This window comes from Gymnodraco acuticeps, unplaced genomic scaffold (assembly GCF_902827175.1).
Source record: "Gymnodraco acuticeps unplaced genomic scaffold, fGymAcu1.1, whole genome shotgun sequence".
In the NCBI taxonomy this organism is placed as follows: Eukaryota; Metazoa; Chordata; class Actinopteri; order Perciformes; family Bathydraconidae; genus Gymnodraco; species Gymnodraco acuticeps.
The window spans coordinates 58,454-74,372 of record NW_022990126.1 but is presented as its reverse complement, the minus strand read 5'-3'; the positions used below and the strand labels follow the sequence as shown (position 1 = coordinate 74,372).

Sequence of the window (15,919 nt, the reverse complement as noted above, 5' to 3'; positions counted from 1 at the left end):
CGAGGGTGAAGACCGCGGCTCTCAGGCGGCCGGCCTTGAGGGCGAAGACCGTGGCTCTCAGGGGGCCGGGCTCGAGGGTGAAGACCGTGGCTCTCAGGGGGCCAGGCTCGAGGGCGAAGACCAGACAGCTCCGGAGGCCGGGCAGGAAGGCGCTGACGGGACAGTGCCGGAGGCCGGGCAGGACCCGGTGTCGGAGCTGGTGGGACAGGCCTCGGCAGGATCCCCCACGGAAGAGGACCATGACACAGGATTTGCAGGATCCCCGGCAGGAGAGCAGTCGGCGGGGCCTCCAACGGCACAGGACATAGGATTGGCAGGACCCCCGGCAGGAGAGTAGACGGCGGGACCTCCAACGAGACAGGACAAAGGGTTGGCAGGACCCCCGGCAGGAGAGTAGTCAGCGGGACCTCCAACAGCACCGGACAAAGGGTTGGCAGGACCCCAGGCAGGAGAGTAGTCGGTGGGACCTCCAACGAGACAGGACAAGGAGCTGGCAGGACCCCCGGCAGGAGAGTAGACGGCGGGACCTCCAACGAGACAGGACAAAGGGTTGGCAGGACCCCCGGCAGGAGAGTAGTCGGCGGGGCCTCCAACAGCACAGGACAAAGGGTTGGCAGGACTCCCGGCAGGAGAGTAGTCGGTGGGACCTCCAACGAGACAGGACAAGGAGCTGGCAGGACCCCCGGCAGGAGAGTAGACGGCGGGACCTCCAAGGGGACAGGACAAAGGGTTGGCAGGACCCCCGGCAGGAGAGTAGTCGGCGGGGCCTCCAACGGCACAGGACAAAGGGTTGGCAGGACCCCCGGCAGGAGAGTAGACGGCGGGACCTCCAACGAGACAGGACAAAGGGTTGGCAGGACCCCCGGCAGGAGAGTAGACGGCGGGCCCTCCAACGGGACAGGACAAAGGGTTGGCAGGACCCCCGGCAGGAGAGTAGACGGCGGGACCTCCAACGGGACAGGACAAAGGGTTGGCAGGACCCCCGGCAAGAGAGTAGTCGGCGGGACCTCCAACGTGACAGGACAAGGAGCTGGCAGGACCCCCGGCAGGAGAGTAGTCGACGGGACCTCCAACGGGACAGGACATGGAGTTGGCAGGACCCCCAGCGGAACCTCCAACGGACCAGGACATTGGGTAGGAACTTGAGACGTGACTCGAGAGGGGACTCGAGAGGAGACTCGAGAGGGGAACTAGAGAGGGGACTAGAGGAGGGACTAGAGGAGGAACTAGAGAAGGGAACTCGAGAGGGAACTCGCGAGGGGAACTAGAGAGGGGACTCGAAGAGGGACTAGAGAGAGGACTAGAGGAGGGATTAGAGAGGGGACTAAAGGAGGGACTAGAGGAGGGAACTCGAGAGGGAACTGAAGAGGGGACTCGAGAGGGAACTGGAGAGGGAACTGGAGATGGGACTAGAGAAGTGAACTGAGGAGGGACTAGGGAAAGGACTAGAGAAGGGAACTCGAGAGGGGACTCGAGAGGGGAACTAGAGAGGGGACTCGAAGAGGGACTAGAGGAGGGACTAGAGGAGGGAACTCGAGAGGGGACTGGAGAGGGGACTAGAGGAGGGACTAGAGAATTGACTAGAGGAGGGACTTGAGTAGGGACTAGAGATGGGACTAGAGGAGGGACTCGGGAAGGGACCAGAGAGGGGACTAGAGAAGTGACTAGAGGAGGGACTCGAGAGGGGACTTGAGAGGTGACTCGAGAGGGGACTCGAGAAGGAACTTGAGAGGAAACTGGAGAGGGGACTTGAGAAGGAACTTGAGAGGAAACTGGTGAGGGGACTCGCAAGGGGACTCGAGAGATGACTTGAGAGGGAACTCGAGAAGAGACTCGAGATGGGACCTGAGAGGGAACTCGAGAGGAGACTTGAGAGGGAACTCGAGAGGGAACTTGAGAGGGGACTCGAGAGAGGACTCGAGATGGGACCTGAGAGGGGACTTGAGAAGAGACTCGAGATGGGACCTGAGAGGGGACTTGAGAGGGGACTTGAGAGGGAACTTGAGAAGAGAATCGAGAGGGGACCTGAGAGGGAACTCGAGAGGAGACTTGAAGGGTGACTTGAGAGGTGACTCGAGAGGTAGCTCGAGAGGCAACTGGAGAGGGAACTGGAGAGGAGACTTGAGAGGGGACTTGAGAGGGGACTTGAGAAGAGAATCGAGAGGGGACCTGAGAGGGAACTCGAGAGGAGACTTGAAGGGTGACTTGAGAGGTGACTCGAGAGGTAGCTCGAGAGGCAACTGGAGAGAGAACTGGAGAGGAGACTTGAGAGGGGACTTGAAAAGGAATTTGAGAGGGAAGTCGAGAGGGGACTTGAGAGGGGACTTGAGAAGGGTCTTGAGAAGGAACTTGTGTCGGTCGGTACGCCGACAGGACACGGGGAGCTGGCGTCGGCTGGAGAGCCAGCAGGAGACGAGGTGCTGGAGTCGGCCGGTACGCCGACAGGCCTCGGGGAGCTGGCGTTGGCCGGTACGCCAGTCCTGGAGCCGAAACTGGAGTCGGGACCATGGCTACTGGGGCCGGTACTGAAGCCAGAATCATGGCTGTAAGGTCCGGTTCAGGAGCCGGAAACATGGCTGTAAGGTCCGTTTCTGGAGCCGGAAATATGGCTGTAAGGTCCAGTTCTGGAGCCGGAAACATGGCTGAATGGGCCGGCTCTGGAGCCGGAATTGAAGCCAGAATCTTGGCTGTAAGGTCCGGTTCTGAAGCCGAATCCATGGCTGCCGGGACCGGTTCTGGAGCAAGGACCATGGCTGCTGGGGCCAGAACTGGGTCTGGAACAATGGCCCTTTGGGCTCGTGCTGCCAACCTGGCCTTGCGACTCCTTCCTTTAGGAGCCGTTTGGAGGCTCCGTGGACCTCCAAAGGCCAGACGAGTACCAGCGAATGGCTCCTGGACTGTAGCAAACACTGGGTGAGAAGCAGGGGCTGACGCCAGACGGACCACACCGATGCGTGTGGTATCAAAACGGGAGTTGGGAGGCCTGGGGCTGTCAGGCAAGGGATAACACACCGTGAGAAAATCCAAAATCCTGCCCGATAAGAATTTAACCAAGCCTGGCTTCTCCATAGTAATCCGGCGTGCCTCTGCCAGAACAGCCTCTCGCTGCTGAACCCTGGACGCTCCCAACCATCGATACGAGCAGTCATCCAAAGCAAAGGAAAACTCCAATAGCTCCTGCTCAAAAGGATCTGCTGGGCCCATATTTTGGTCGGGTTGTAATGTTACGGTGGCTGTTACGGTGTGCAGGAAGCAGGACCCAAATGCAGATTAGAGTAACAATAATTCCTTTATTTCAAGGCTAGATATAGGCTACACAAAGACAGCACGGAACACTCACCGATGAACTGGTCATAACACAAGACAACCCGACAAAGAGAGACAGAAAACCCAGAACTTAAATACACCCAGGACTAATCACATAAACACGAGACAGGTGAGGAGGGAGGAGAAAACACAGAGGTACCAGGTGAACACAATCGGGTAATCGGGGAGGGAAACAGACAGAAAGCAAACAGGCAGGAAACGGGGGTGAACACTTTACAAAATAAAACAGGAAACCCAAAGATAGAAAAAGACAAGAAAAACACCAACACAGACAGATCCTAACAGATACAGGAGCAGTTGCTTTAGGGCCGCATAGCCCTTTAGGTCAAAGCATTGGACTCGTTTGTTCATGTCAAGATTGTAAGAAATGAAATAGCATACAGATAATAACTTGCAATGTACAGTTCAGTTTGCCTGCTTGTTTTTAAGATAATTTATCCCAGCTGTTTTGCTGCCAAGAGCTTCTTTCTGGGTAAATATGTAAGTCATTTGAGGTATTTGACACCTATTTGATGCAGCTAGGCCGCCGAGCTGAAGGCCCTGAGAGCAGCGAGCTCCAGATGAGAGGGGCAGGTGGTCCGGAACAGTATTGCTAGGAAAATCTCCAGTCGCTCTGCACAGATGAACAGGTGCTGCATGACATGCGATGGACTGCACTGTAATGCATGCCCCCCACCCCAAACCACCGTACTGCTTCCCTCAGTGTTAGCTGGCACTCATATTTTAGTTAGACTGCTGTGGCCACAATAATAAAAGCCTTGTCTTCAGAAAGGCCTTTGAGCTTGATATTTTTGAAGAGGGGGAGGCAGGGAGGATATGGGGGACAGCTACAGGATGGATTATAATGACATTTGGTTTTTAAAGGATGACCAACATCAGCTCATAATTCTGATAACTCAAATACTTCAGTTTTTGACAAAAATGTTTTGCAAACTATTGATATTCCCATCAGGTTCTGCTGTACTCTGTGTTTTGTTCCTATTACAGAATGTTATGCTAACATGCAAGACTAAGATACTGTAGATACCTTAATTAACTGGTAAGCGTAAGTCTGTTAGCATCCTCATTGTGAGTATGTGAGCATATGGCGCTAGCCATTTAGCTTAAAGTGAGAATGCCTGGTAACTGTATAATTAATTGATTTGGGAATTTAAACATTTTAAATATTGAAAGCGAAATCCACCTGTAAAATTCAGTGTCAAAGTATTCTTTTAGAATCTAAAGGGGTAACGTTATTGTTTGAAATGTTACTGATACTTATCATGAGTTCACCCTTTCAAACTAAATTCTCGGGAATAAAAAACCTGTTTACTTAATAGCTGCTTGCAACCTATAGAATCATTTCCACAATGTGTTCCCCTCCAGTCAATGCAGAAGGCATTCATATGGAAAACGTAAGGCTGTATCAGTTTCTCCCTGGAGGAGCTGCCAGCAGTGAATCAAGGCCTGACTGTGATGTGTTCAGGAACATCAAAAAGATGATTATGACTTTGCAGCGTGCACAGCTGTCAGGTGCTCCCTCAGTAGTTCACTTTGTTCTCTCACTCTGGATGGGAACAAGAAAATAACTATTTTTTTCCCCGTAACATGAATGAAACATGCCCCTGCATGTCATGATGAAAGAGGACAGCTGCTTTTTTGTCATTTCCCTGGCACAGGAACAGGTCCAAGCATGGGTGCAGTTTCTGTACTTTTTACATTTTCTTTTCAGTTACTATGTTCATACAAAATCGGAACATTGAAGGACACCCATGTGTTAATAATACTTAAAAATGCATTGTAGACAATGTGACTGAAAGGTAAGGAGTTTAACATGATAGGTAATGACAGTGAACATATATTAAGTTTACTTTACTTGATATGTTTGTGGGAGAAGGCCACCAGTGAGCTCCGAATAGTTTTCTTCTGTAAAATATCATTCTCACTGCATATTAAAATAAATATAGATTTTTTTAAAAGCCTACGTGTCTTATTACACTCGGCACACACATGGTTGTTAGCTAACTAGCTACCGCTAACATTCTGCATGTCTAGAATAAAAGGAGACCCGGGGGACAGGGGCTATGTGACCCGCTCTATCGAAATCAGTCGGAAGTCGCAACGGCTCATTTAAAAATAAACGTGGATTTGCGTAAAAAACTTCGGGTCAATGCGACTGATTTCGATAGAGCAAGTCACATATAGCCTATCCCATCTGGCCTGGGAACAAGAATGAAAGGTCTCAGAGGAAGTGCTGGATACATCAAGTGCAGAATGAGAATGAATGGGTCAGTTTGGGTTGGATCTGGTTCTTACCTCACTCAGTCTGCAGCATTGGTCCATGTAGTCCTTCAGGCTGTCAATAGTGTCACTCCTTCCTATGGGCTCAGGCTCACAGTCGTTGTCCATCATGTCATCACAGGCTCCTGGTGAGGAGTGCTTCCTCTGCCTTGTGTCCTCTGAGCAGGTCCATTCTCCTACAGCTCTGGTGTCCTGGAGCTGTTCACACATCTCAGCCCTGCACTGTTCCCTCTCTGTGAGCAGGTCCACTCCCACAGCTGGACTCAGTTCCTCTGAGTGTGTGAACACATTATCCTGAGTATCCCCTGCTGTACTAAGACTGATATCCACTGAGTCCTCTGCCTGATGGATCTCAGATGTATGTTCATCATGCAGAGAGGCAGGGTCAGAGTTCAGGATGCAGGAGTTGCAGGAGGACTCTCTGCTGTGGACCACGAAGCTGTGCTCCGAGCCAGTTGGGGTGGACGGAGAGTTAGCTCCACTCGGCAGCTCCACTCCAGAATCCTCAGACTCAAACTTATATAGCCTCGGCAGCTGGGAGTCTGAGAAAATAGCAGATAGGTAGTCTGGCCCCGACTTTTCATCAAGACGGTACTTCAGCTCAGAGGCTGTGATGGGCTCCGAGATATCCTGCTCTGAAACGGACGCAGTGGAGAGCGTGGACACAGAGTCTTCTGCCACCAGGAGCCTCTCCTGGAAGTTGCTAAAGAGCTTAATTTTGGTCAGGACCACCTCACTGTCCTGCACCGCATCTCTGTCTCCTTTCCCTGCAAACAGATGAAGAAGCATGGATTTATGCTTGTAGGCCTTGCAAAGTCCCACTATAAAAGGTTCTTTGAAAATGCTTTTTTTGTATCTAATGCCGTTAAAACTGTTTTAATTTACTGGCACAAAATATAAAGTGTTTCCTGATTCGACCCAGCAATTGTTAAGGTTTGGTTAGGTTTAGAAACAAAAAAGACTGGTTAGGGAAAAACATGGTGTTTTTCTTGGGAGAACAGTGTCCCCCATCTGCATACTGTACCTGGGCCCCCAGTTTGAACTGTTTTCACACAGTCTGAAATGTGAGAGCTGATGCCTCAAAGGAAACAAAAGACCTTCAAATACTTGAAGTGAAGCCAAAGTGTAGCTTAGGGCTGCCAGAGGGAGGATTTTCTTGACCTAAAATCCACAATAACTTAAATTAATCGAGAACAAAACAGAAGACTGAAGAAGCGCAGGCATTACAAGCATTCTGTCAACATCAGTGGGCTATGGATGGAACATGTGCACCATCAAACAAATGCATCTGTACGACTGGAAGACTGGTGTTCATGTAATGCTACATTCCTCTGTGAAATACCACAGGAGCCACACAATGTGTCAGTGTCCCCGACCTGTCCAGCTTTGATCAGAAGCTCCAGTTAAGACCATTATAGGGAGCAGCCATATGTGTCCTCTCCTCTTTCTCAGAGTGGGCAATCTGATATGTCTCTCTGCCAATCAAATGGACATGTTCTCCCTACCTTTATACCAAATTCTAGTTACCCAAGAAAAATGAAGGGGCCCTTATTAAGTTAAGGGTTGTTATGTTTGTTTAATCAAATACAACTGCAGTTTACACCATTTTGGAATAACATAGTTTAATATGAGGGCTACATGACACCCATCAATAAAGGAGGTTTGGTAACTTCCTGAAGGTGAACTGGATTACAAAATTAGAATGAAGAATTATGAAATTACTCATAAAATGTAATAAAATACAAATAGAGATAAACATTAAAGGTCACCTATCATGCAATTTCTAGGCAATAACATAGGTCTCAGATATATAAAAATGTATATAAAATATGTCTATGAAGTGTGTTGCTCAAAATACCAAACAGATCACCCATTCTAGCCATTCCTCATATCTCTCTATTTCACTTCCTGTTACTAAATTGCTGATTCGGTGTATAAAGCTTTAAAATGAATAAAAAAAGAGGGGGCGTAGGTTATGCCTGCTCATGCGGGACCCGGTATATACTGTCTAAACGCTGCGGTGATGAAACGCCAAAATCACATCAATGATTATTCCTGAAACAGTATGGAGCTCAAAGGCTTTCTCTCTCAGGTTTACCACAAGGTGAGTTCCTTTTTATCTCCTGCTTCTTTACACAGGGGGCCCTTCTCACTTCTCTTATTTTTCATTTCCTCGCTCCTCGGTCTCACCGGAAGTTGATTTGTCTGCGCCATCTTGAGTAGCGTCCCAATGGCCTTATTTTTGCCGGAGGAGCGAGGAACGAGGAGCTATAACCGAGGAACCACCAGACCATCCTTCGATGAAATCCTCAGACACTCGTCCCGCCCCTTTACTGTGTATCACTCACTGATTGGACGATGCAGTGCATGCACTGATCTGATGCTTCTTGACATGAGAGCAGTTTCCCAGCGGAGTGAAGAAAATACATGAAACTCACGAGAGTCACTCCTCAGTTTATACTGTGTTTTGTTTCAATTCATGTTTCATTTAGTTACAAATATGTGATATTTCTGAACAACAAAGTGGTCAAAAATCATTTTATTCATTTGTTGGAAACATTTTCATGATTGCTATTTTCGTTTTACATTTTCATTTATTGTCATTTCCATTCAGTCAGTCATTAAGTGCTATTAAAATGTTAATGTGCTACATATCCAAACAAACAAACAAAGTGTGCAATCCAATGAATGTTAATCTAACTGGGTTTTGATAGATAACATCTCTCTTTTTCTTCTCTCAATTATTTTATTTCTATTGTGCACTCTAATCAATATTAATCCAACTATTGTTCGTTTATACATTTTAAGAATGGCGTTTATCTTTTTTGAGAATTAGTTCTTATTTTATTTTAATTATTTGGGTCTGCAACAGATGATACAAATGTTTGTGTCAGTAAATGTGTACTAACAGAGGCGGGGGTGTGTGGAAATAACGGGGACAGAGCTGCTGTCAGACGATCAGCTGTGCGGCGTCATCACAAACGGACGTCGCTTCACGTGACGCTCCGGAGGAAAGGACATCCCATTGCTCTTAAAACTCATTTCCCTGCTTCTCGTGGTTTCCTTGCGTCTCTCCATGCTTCCCTGGTGGGAGGGACTAGAGGCAGGGAAACGACGCAAGTGAGGGACGCAAGGAATCCATTTAACCGAAGTGAGAAGGGCCCATACTCTCCCCAGTACAGGTTAGCTCTGAGTGTTAGCGATGCTTGCTAATGTAAACAAAGACACGAAAAACGTCGGGCATTGATTCTGAAAGCAAGTTTCTGATAGTGCCGTGGGTCCACCATCCGATATGACATAATATACGTCATATCGGATGGCAAATCTGGATCAGCTCGTTGTAGCCCCATTTTTAGAGATTTGCGCACGGAGGAAAAGAGAGAGGGTTTTGTTTTCTGAAACTTTGTGAGTTCCCTGACTCACCGGGAACACATATTTATGTATAAAATACATACAAAAGTGCATTTTGCATGATAGGTCCCCTTTAACATTTTATGTTTTAAAAACAATATATACATATTCTCAGTAAAAAAAAAGAAAATGCTGTGAGAATGTAATTGAAGTCTTGGGTTAATGGGTTTTTGGCCCAAAGCAACAGCAAGTATTGCAGTGCTGCTTCTGTGTGGTTCATATGACCCAAAGGGGATGTTGTGATTTTGAGGGGTGGGGGCCTCCACTAAATGATGAATGATACTAAAGCTTTAGTTTAGAAACAGGATGTTTGCTGATTGGAACTGATTGGAGGGTTTTCAACTTGGATTGTATCTTGGCACAACTGAAAACATCTCAAATAGTGAGTTATCTTACACTAATACAAACAAATCAATATTTGCTACTTATGAATTTATAATCTCATCAAATCGATAAAAAGTTAAACATAGGTGTTAACCAGTTGAGCCCCCGAGTATTTCAGGTCTCAGGCTCGAAAATGACATTCCCAGAACAAATGTCTATATCTTCCCTTCTAAAAGGCGTAAATTAATAATCTTTTTTCTCAAAGCAATGATAACCTGTGAGTTGGATGTAGAAAAGTCAGAATCAATATTGAATTTTTTTATTTGAAAGTAAATTCAGAAGATTTCACGTAGAAAACTTCAGCTCATCTCTGACCAAAACCAGAACACGCACACAGCCTAGCATATGACCACTGTTTTAAGCCGGTTGTTGAGCAGTAGCAGATCTGACTAAACACTGATAGTCCAGAGTTTGGTTTTGCCTGAGGCCTGTACTACGAAGCCGGATTTTCGCTTAGCAAGGTAACTTCAGGGTAAACTCTGGGTTTCCGGTCCTACAACGCTGGTTCACTTCTTACCGGGTTAGATCTCCATGATAACTTATGCTGAACGGCAAACCTGCTCCGGAGCAGGTTAGGTTGCAGGCTAAGAGATCAACTCAGTGAAAGCACTGCCTGCTGACCAATCAGAGCTCAGTGTGCGGAGTTTAAAGCGATCAAGTCATATTACAGGAGAAAGGAAATACAGAAAAGCTGCCGTCGCAGGAAAGACGGCCGGCAAAAATCACCGACTGTGTGAACGTGAACATTAATAGAATATCACCTCCCATCTTCAGAGCAATCTTACATTAGCGTTAAAGGTCCCATGTCATGCTTTTCCGGTTATTACCCGTTGTGTGTTATGTAGCTTTTTCTGCATGTAAACGGTCTGCAGAGTCAAAAACCCTCAAAGTACACCCTGTAGAGAGTAAAACTCTAACACAGAAAATACCTGTCTATGCTGCCCCAGAACGCCTCGTTGGACATTTCTTTTGTTCCATTGTTTTCTTCCTGGGTACAGTGACGTGCTCATACCCAAATGGACCCATTGGTCCAAATGGACCAATCCGTGGTGCCGTTACGTTACGTCCACGGACTGGTCCAAATGGACCAATCCACGGACTTCCTCACACACACACACACTCAATCTTTTCTCAGCTGCAGCTCTGCCGATTTCTCCTCCCTGAGACAGTGGACTGTGAGTCTGTGTGTGAGCACACACACAAACTCCCAGCCAGGCTGCGGGTGTGTGTGTGTGCTCGGGCTGGTTTCGGGCTGGGTTTCGCTGTCTCGCAGAAGGCCACTGGGCTCATAGGGAGGGGGGGGCAGGAGCTCCAACAAGCCGTTTAAGACAGAGAGTGAACACACATACTATACAGAGATGCTGTATGAGAAACGTGAGTTTGGAACATTGCACAATGTAAATCTATTCTAGTAGACCTCAACAATGGAATCATGATCAGTAGAAATGGCCATGACATGGGACCTTTAAAAAAGCTTACTTAAATATCTGCCACAACATAAGTAACCGGATCAAAGTAACATTACATACAGTCTGCGGCACTGTGAGTGCAGATGTCGATGTGTCCCATTATCATTCACATCACATCACATCATAATGTATCATATATCTCCTTATCTGAGTCAGCTTCTTGAGCCGTATCTGGCCGTGCAACACTCACAGTGTCACATACTGGATGCAGAAGTATTATTTTAAGCAACACATTAAGTTGACGAAACACTCGAGTCAAATGTAATTAAAGTCAGATCCACTCATGTCTTAGTGATATCATAAACCTGTTAATGTACGCATTAAAACACTTGTTCTGTTACCAGCTGTATTCACCTTGCAGGTGCAGCTCTGTGGCTTTGATCCTGGATCAAGTGTTTAAGTCATAGATGTTTAAAGTTTAACTTCTTCATATTTGTCTAATAGCCTATTATAGTTTACTTTTCATTCAGGAAGTATGACGCTGCGCTGTCAGTACGCTTCTCCATGTTTGTGATTGGTCAAATGTTGCTAACCCCACCCCTTTCATGTGAACGCGCACTCAGCCGGACAGAGAAACCCTGGCTTGAGTTACCGAGTTGATAACCAGCTTCGTAGGATCGCTTAGCGAGATCGCGTTTGTTTTGGGTTAGTTAAGCCTGGTAACTCAAACATATCCAGGGTCTGTTGAACTGGATTCGTAGTACAGGACTCTGAAGGTTCTGAACCAGGTTTCCAAACATAAATGGGGCGAAGCCTGCGAGCTAGTTCAGGCAGTCAACTCGAGCACTTATGCTGCATTCATACATAACGCCCCCTTGTCACTCTACAACCAACCAGACAGAGTCTCCTTAATATGCCGCTCTATTTAACCTGCAGATCTCTCTCCATGCATTGCTTGCTGCTGCTATTGCTGCAGCTACCTCTACGTCACTGCTGCTTGCCTGCTGCCACTGCTGTGTTCACTTGCTATTGCTGCGTTCATTTGCTATTGCTGCGTTCATGTTCCTGCTGCTGTGTTTCATGTTGCTGCTGCTTGCCTGCCGGTGCTGTCCTTGCAAATGTCTATTGCAATCTCCGACTCTGGAACCGAATCATCATAAGCAAGAAGCCGTAAGAAATGCCTCATTCCCGAAACACAGGCTAGCTCAGAGCATGGTTCAGACGCCGCTGGAACGAGCCACAGCTCCCGCACGACACACATTCAGGTGTCCCTTCCGTCCTCATCTGGAGTAGCTTTTAATATCCTTTGGGCCAAAGGAAGTCCCGAGTTCTACGCCAGCTCCGGTAACAACCCCTCTCTTGTGTGTCAGCTAAGAGTCGCACTGTCTCTCGGTCGGCAGGTATTTAAACACCAAAAAAGGCAGGAGCAAGCTCACTCCGGCATTCTCAAAGTACCTGCCATCCTGTCCTACCTTCTCGAAGTAACATCAGCGCTTGAAGCCTTTAATTGCACGATATATTCCCGTGAACAAACTCGATTTCCTCTGCCTGCAATGTAAACAAATGTTTCTACTTCCGCGTTCAACCACGTTGTGCCGCTGACGTCACACTCCCGAGGATTCTGGGAATTGGAGTCCCAGATCCAGCCACGAGTTCTAGCTTCCTGCCCCCTGCAGCAGCAGTTCCTTAGGAATCGCATCTTGGCAGGTATATATAATGCTATTCTGCATAGCAATGTTTTATTATGGAAATATTTAGCCTGCAGTAAGTCATATTTGAGGCAATTATACAGAAGTTGTATGTGTATAAGTATTTATACTAGGCCTACTATAAATCAATGAAATTAAAAACGGAAATAAATTAATAATTTCCATCACGTGAATATGAAGGGAAGCTCGATACATTCTTGACCATCATTTTAGACTTCAATCTCCAACAGTGTCTTTTCTATGAATACCATGAATTATTCTCTGCCAAGCGGCCATGTACATTTAATCACCTACCAAAGAAGAGTTTTTCCTTACAGGAATTAAGCTCTACCTGCAATATTCTTCCCCTCGCTGGGTGTGCCTCAGGAGGCTTCATGCTGCAAATCGTTTCTAAGCTCTTTCTAATCACAGATGTTTGTCAATGACCTTATCACAGGCTTAAATCAAGGTTTCTTAGCAGGTTATGCTGGCTCCCAGGGACCCATGTCTGTTGAAACCTGCACTCAAGATTGAAGTTTGCACTGAAGGAGCCAGGAGTATTACACGTGCTGCTATTTAAACGTTTAAAAACACGACAGGCCCCTAGCCTAGTGCTAGGAGGAATTATTCTAGCAACGTTTCTTATTGAGCCGTTAGTTCCTCATGATTATTCTGTTAAGAGTATTAATAACTACTAAAGATTTTTCCCGTTTCTTTGCTCTGTAGATGACATGGCAGGGAAAGCAGACATCCCATATGCCTTCTGTGATATATATATTTTAAGGTTTTACAATCAAATGTGCATTTGGTTGCCATAGTAGCCCACGTTTCTTTGACACCTCATCAGAAGCAGTATGCTGGATTCTCTGCAACACCTGTAAGCACCCCTTGGTGTCCATCTTTTAACCATTTCCTAGTTGTTAACTTTCCCAGATAAAACTCTTTCAGAACATGAACTGGAAGCCCTTCCACACGTCTAGAATTATCGGTATTATTCTCGATAGTGTGCTGATGCAAGCTTTACTGCCACCAGACAAGCTGTCCCGCATCAGAACAGCCATAATTACAATTCATGTTATTTATTTAGCGCTTTTCCAAGTGTTCAAAGTGCTCTACGTTATACTACATATTAGACTTGTAATACATTCAATACTGATTACTGCCTTCAATTATGGTCTCCCACTGGTAGTCTCTCTAAAAGAGATGTTTTATATTTATAAGGAACAAGCGCTAGCCTTTCTGTTCAAACCTTAAGGCACCATAGTCTTAGGTCACGTTCACACCTGCTTGGTTAGTACTATTGAATCGGTCCCTGTAGCGTTAACCCCTTGATGCAGTTCGTTGGATTGGTGTGGAAGCAGTCCGATACCTCTGCTCCGCCTAAAAGAGGTGGTCTCGGATCGCTCACTAGTAAACTCCAGAGAGGTTCATTGCTGGTGTGACGCAGTCCGCATCAAAACATGGGAAACAACTATTTGCGCGTCATCGCTTGTTTTGCTATCTATGCTGTGTGCAACATCCAGTAACCTTTAGGGTCATGCATTCATTCTGGTGACTGCTTACCTCACTGGTCCCCTGTGTACAGAGAAAAGGCAGTGGTACAATCTCATCAGAGCCACCTGTCATCGGTGAAACCTCCTCACTGCATAACGTCTCATTATGTGTTATAATGTTTTAATGCACGTTGTCCGATTTATAATCCTATGCGCCGGCCGCAGAGTCTGTTGATGTACTCTCCAGATTAACAGCAGTATGAAAATAACCTGCCAATGCTTCATGCAGGCTACTGTAGGAATTGCTGGGATCTGCATTTTATCTGCTTAATGTCCCGCCAATTGTTGAAAAAGCATCTCCGTACAATGACTTTAGTTTACAGTTCATAGTCTGTTTGAGGTTGCCTGGGTGAACGCAAACCCAACCTTCTGCAAATGTAACGATGTAATACACTTGCGTCTGGTGTAAAGACGCGGACTATTCGGCATGAATGCAATCTTAGAGATGGCTGTTGCTCAGATCTTTGGTCCTTAGCTCCTCTGCGACGAGTGGAAGGTTATGTTCATTCTTTTATAATGACCTTGTGGTGTCCTCAGATCCTCTCTAGTTACTTACAGATGCTGCGCCTTCTGCTGGTTTGGGGGATTTCACAATGAGTGGTTTGCCCCACCAGCTTGCCATGCCCTTCGTTCAAGCAAATGACTCTGGATCTACACGTCAAGCCCCTCAAGGATTTCCCATATTCTGCCTCCAACCAAGAGCATGATTCAAAGCATACAATTCAGCTTGGTACTTTATCTTCTTCTGTCCCTCCTCTGTGTACTTATGCAATAGATATAATAGTTGTTCATGCATTAATTGTATTTTCATTTGAATCCTGCAATCTTCAAGTGCTAAGTATTAAGCCACGCTAGAGTTCATTAATTTGCTCCTCAAGGGCCTTAAGAAGGCACGTCCTCCACGCAATGATAAAGACTGCCTCTTAACTTTGCACCCGTGCAAAGGTTAATGTCTAAGTTCAGGCAAAGGGGTTTCACTATACATTGATAACGTCAGATGCAGTTGTTACAGCTTTCTATTGGTTTCTCAGGTGGCGAATATACACAGACCTCTCACCTTTTGATCCTCAGCATAATCTCTCCCTTACTGAATTAACTTTGGAGATCAAATATACACACTGTTTTTGAAACATTCAATGTCTGACATTTCTGTTTGCGGAGACAAGGAACCCCGAATAATCATTGCTAAAACTAACACTGTTTTCTTTGTCCTTTATCTTCCATGCTGAACTTCTCGCATCATTGCCCTCTGACACATGGGTCGGCACCCATGTTTATTCGATGGCTGCAAACCCAACGACGAGGGTTCTCCTCCAAGCTGCGCGATCTCTGCCTAAGCTGCGACCTGCCCCCAGATCGCTATTCCCACTGTTTAAGAATCTGCACAGCCACAACCACAGCTCTATATCCACCTACCTCAACCCTGAGTATCCTGGGCCGTCGGTCATCTTCTGCCCACCAGTGCTATATCATGCTTCACAGGAATGAGATCCTTTCAGCACAAACAACCATGAGCTCTTGCACTACTCAATGAAAGAGTAAACGTTCAAAGATGCATAGATGTTATTGCATACCAGGTGGTTGCTGGGTTAGATTATATGTATTCTATTATAGTATATTCCCCTCATAGCTGCATGCTTGGGGGGGGAAAGCTCATTGTCGCTGCCTTAAAGACCTAGATACAGCAGTCTTGATAGGTAGTATATTCCCCTCAAAGCCACGGTGCTGGGGGGGGGGGTCGGCACTGGTCACTTCCAGGCCTACACATAGCAGTCCCTAGGTAGTATATTCCCCTCAAAGCCACGGTGCTGGGGGGGGGGGGGGGTCGGCACTGGTCACTTCCAGGCCTACACATAGCAGTCTCTCT

At 46.7% G+C, this 15,919-nt stretch overlaps 1 protein-coding gene across 3 annotated transcripts in view; it reads right to left on the bottom strand.

Annotated features, from left to right (window-relative positions):
• si:ch211-250c4.3 (uncharacterized protein LOC100535981 homolog) overlaps window positions 1-12,548 on the bottom strand; it is a 58,700-nt gene extending 46,152 nt beyond the window's left edge. For 2 of the 3 annotated variants that reach the window (XM_034216735.1, XM_034216737.1), the window contains exons 1-2: window positions 12,284-12,548; window positions 5,623-6,374 (exon numbers count right to left, since the gene is read on the bottom strand). In XM_034216735.1, coding sequence (XP_034072626.1) covers window positions 5,623-6,374; window positions 12,284-12,299 — 768 coding nt within the window. In that variant the 5' untranslated portion in view covers window positions 12,300-12,548. The remainder of the gene's footprint in view (window positions 1-5,622; window positions 6,375-12,283) is intronic. The other variant, XM_034216736.1, reaches the window with a different exon arrangement.
• Between the last annotated feature and the right edge of the window lie 3,371 nt (window positions 12,549-15,919).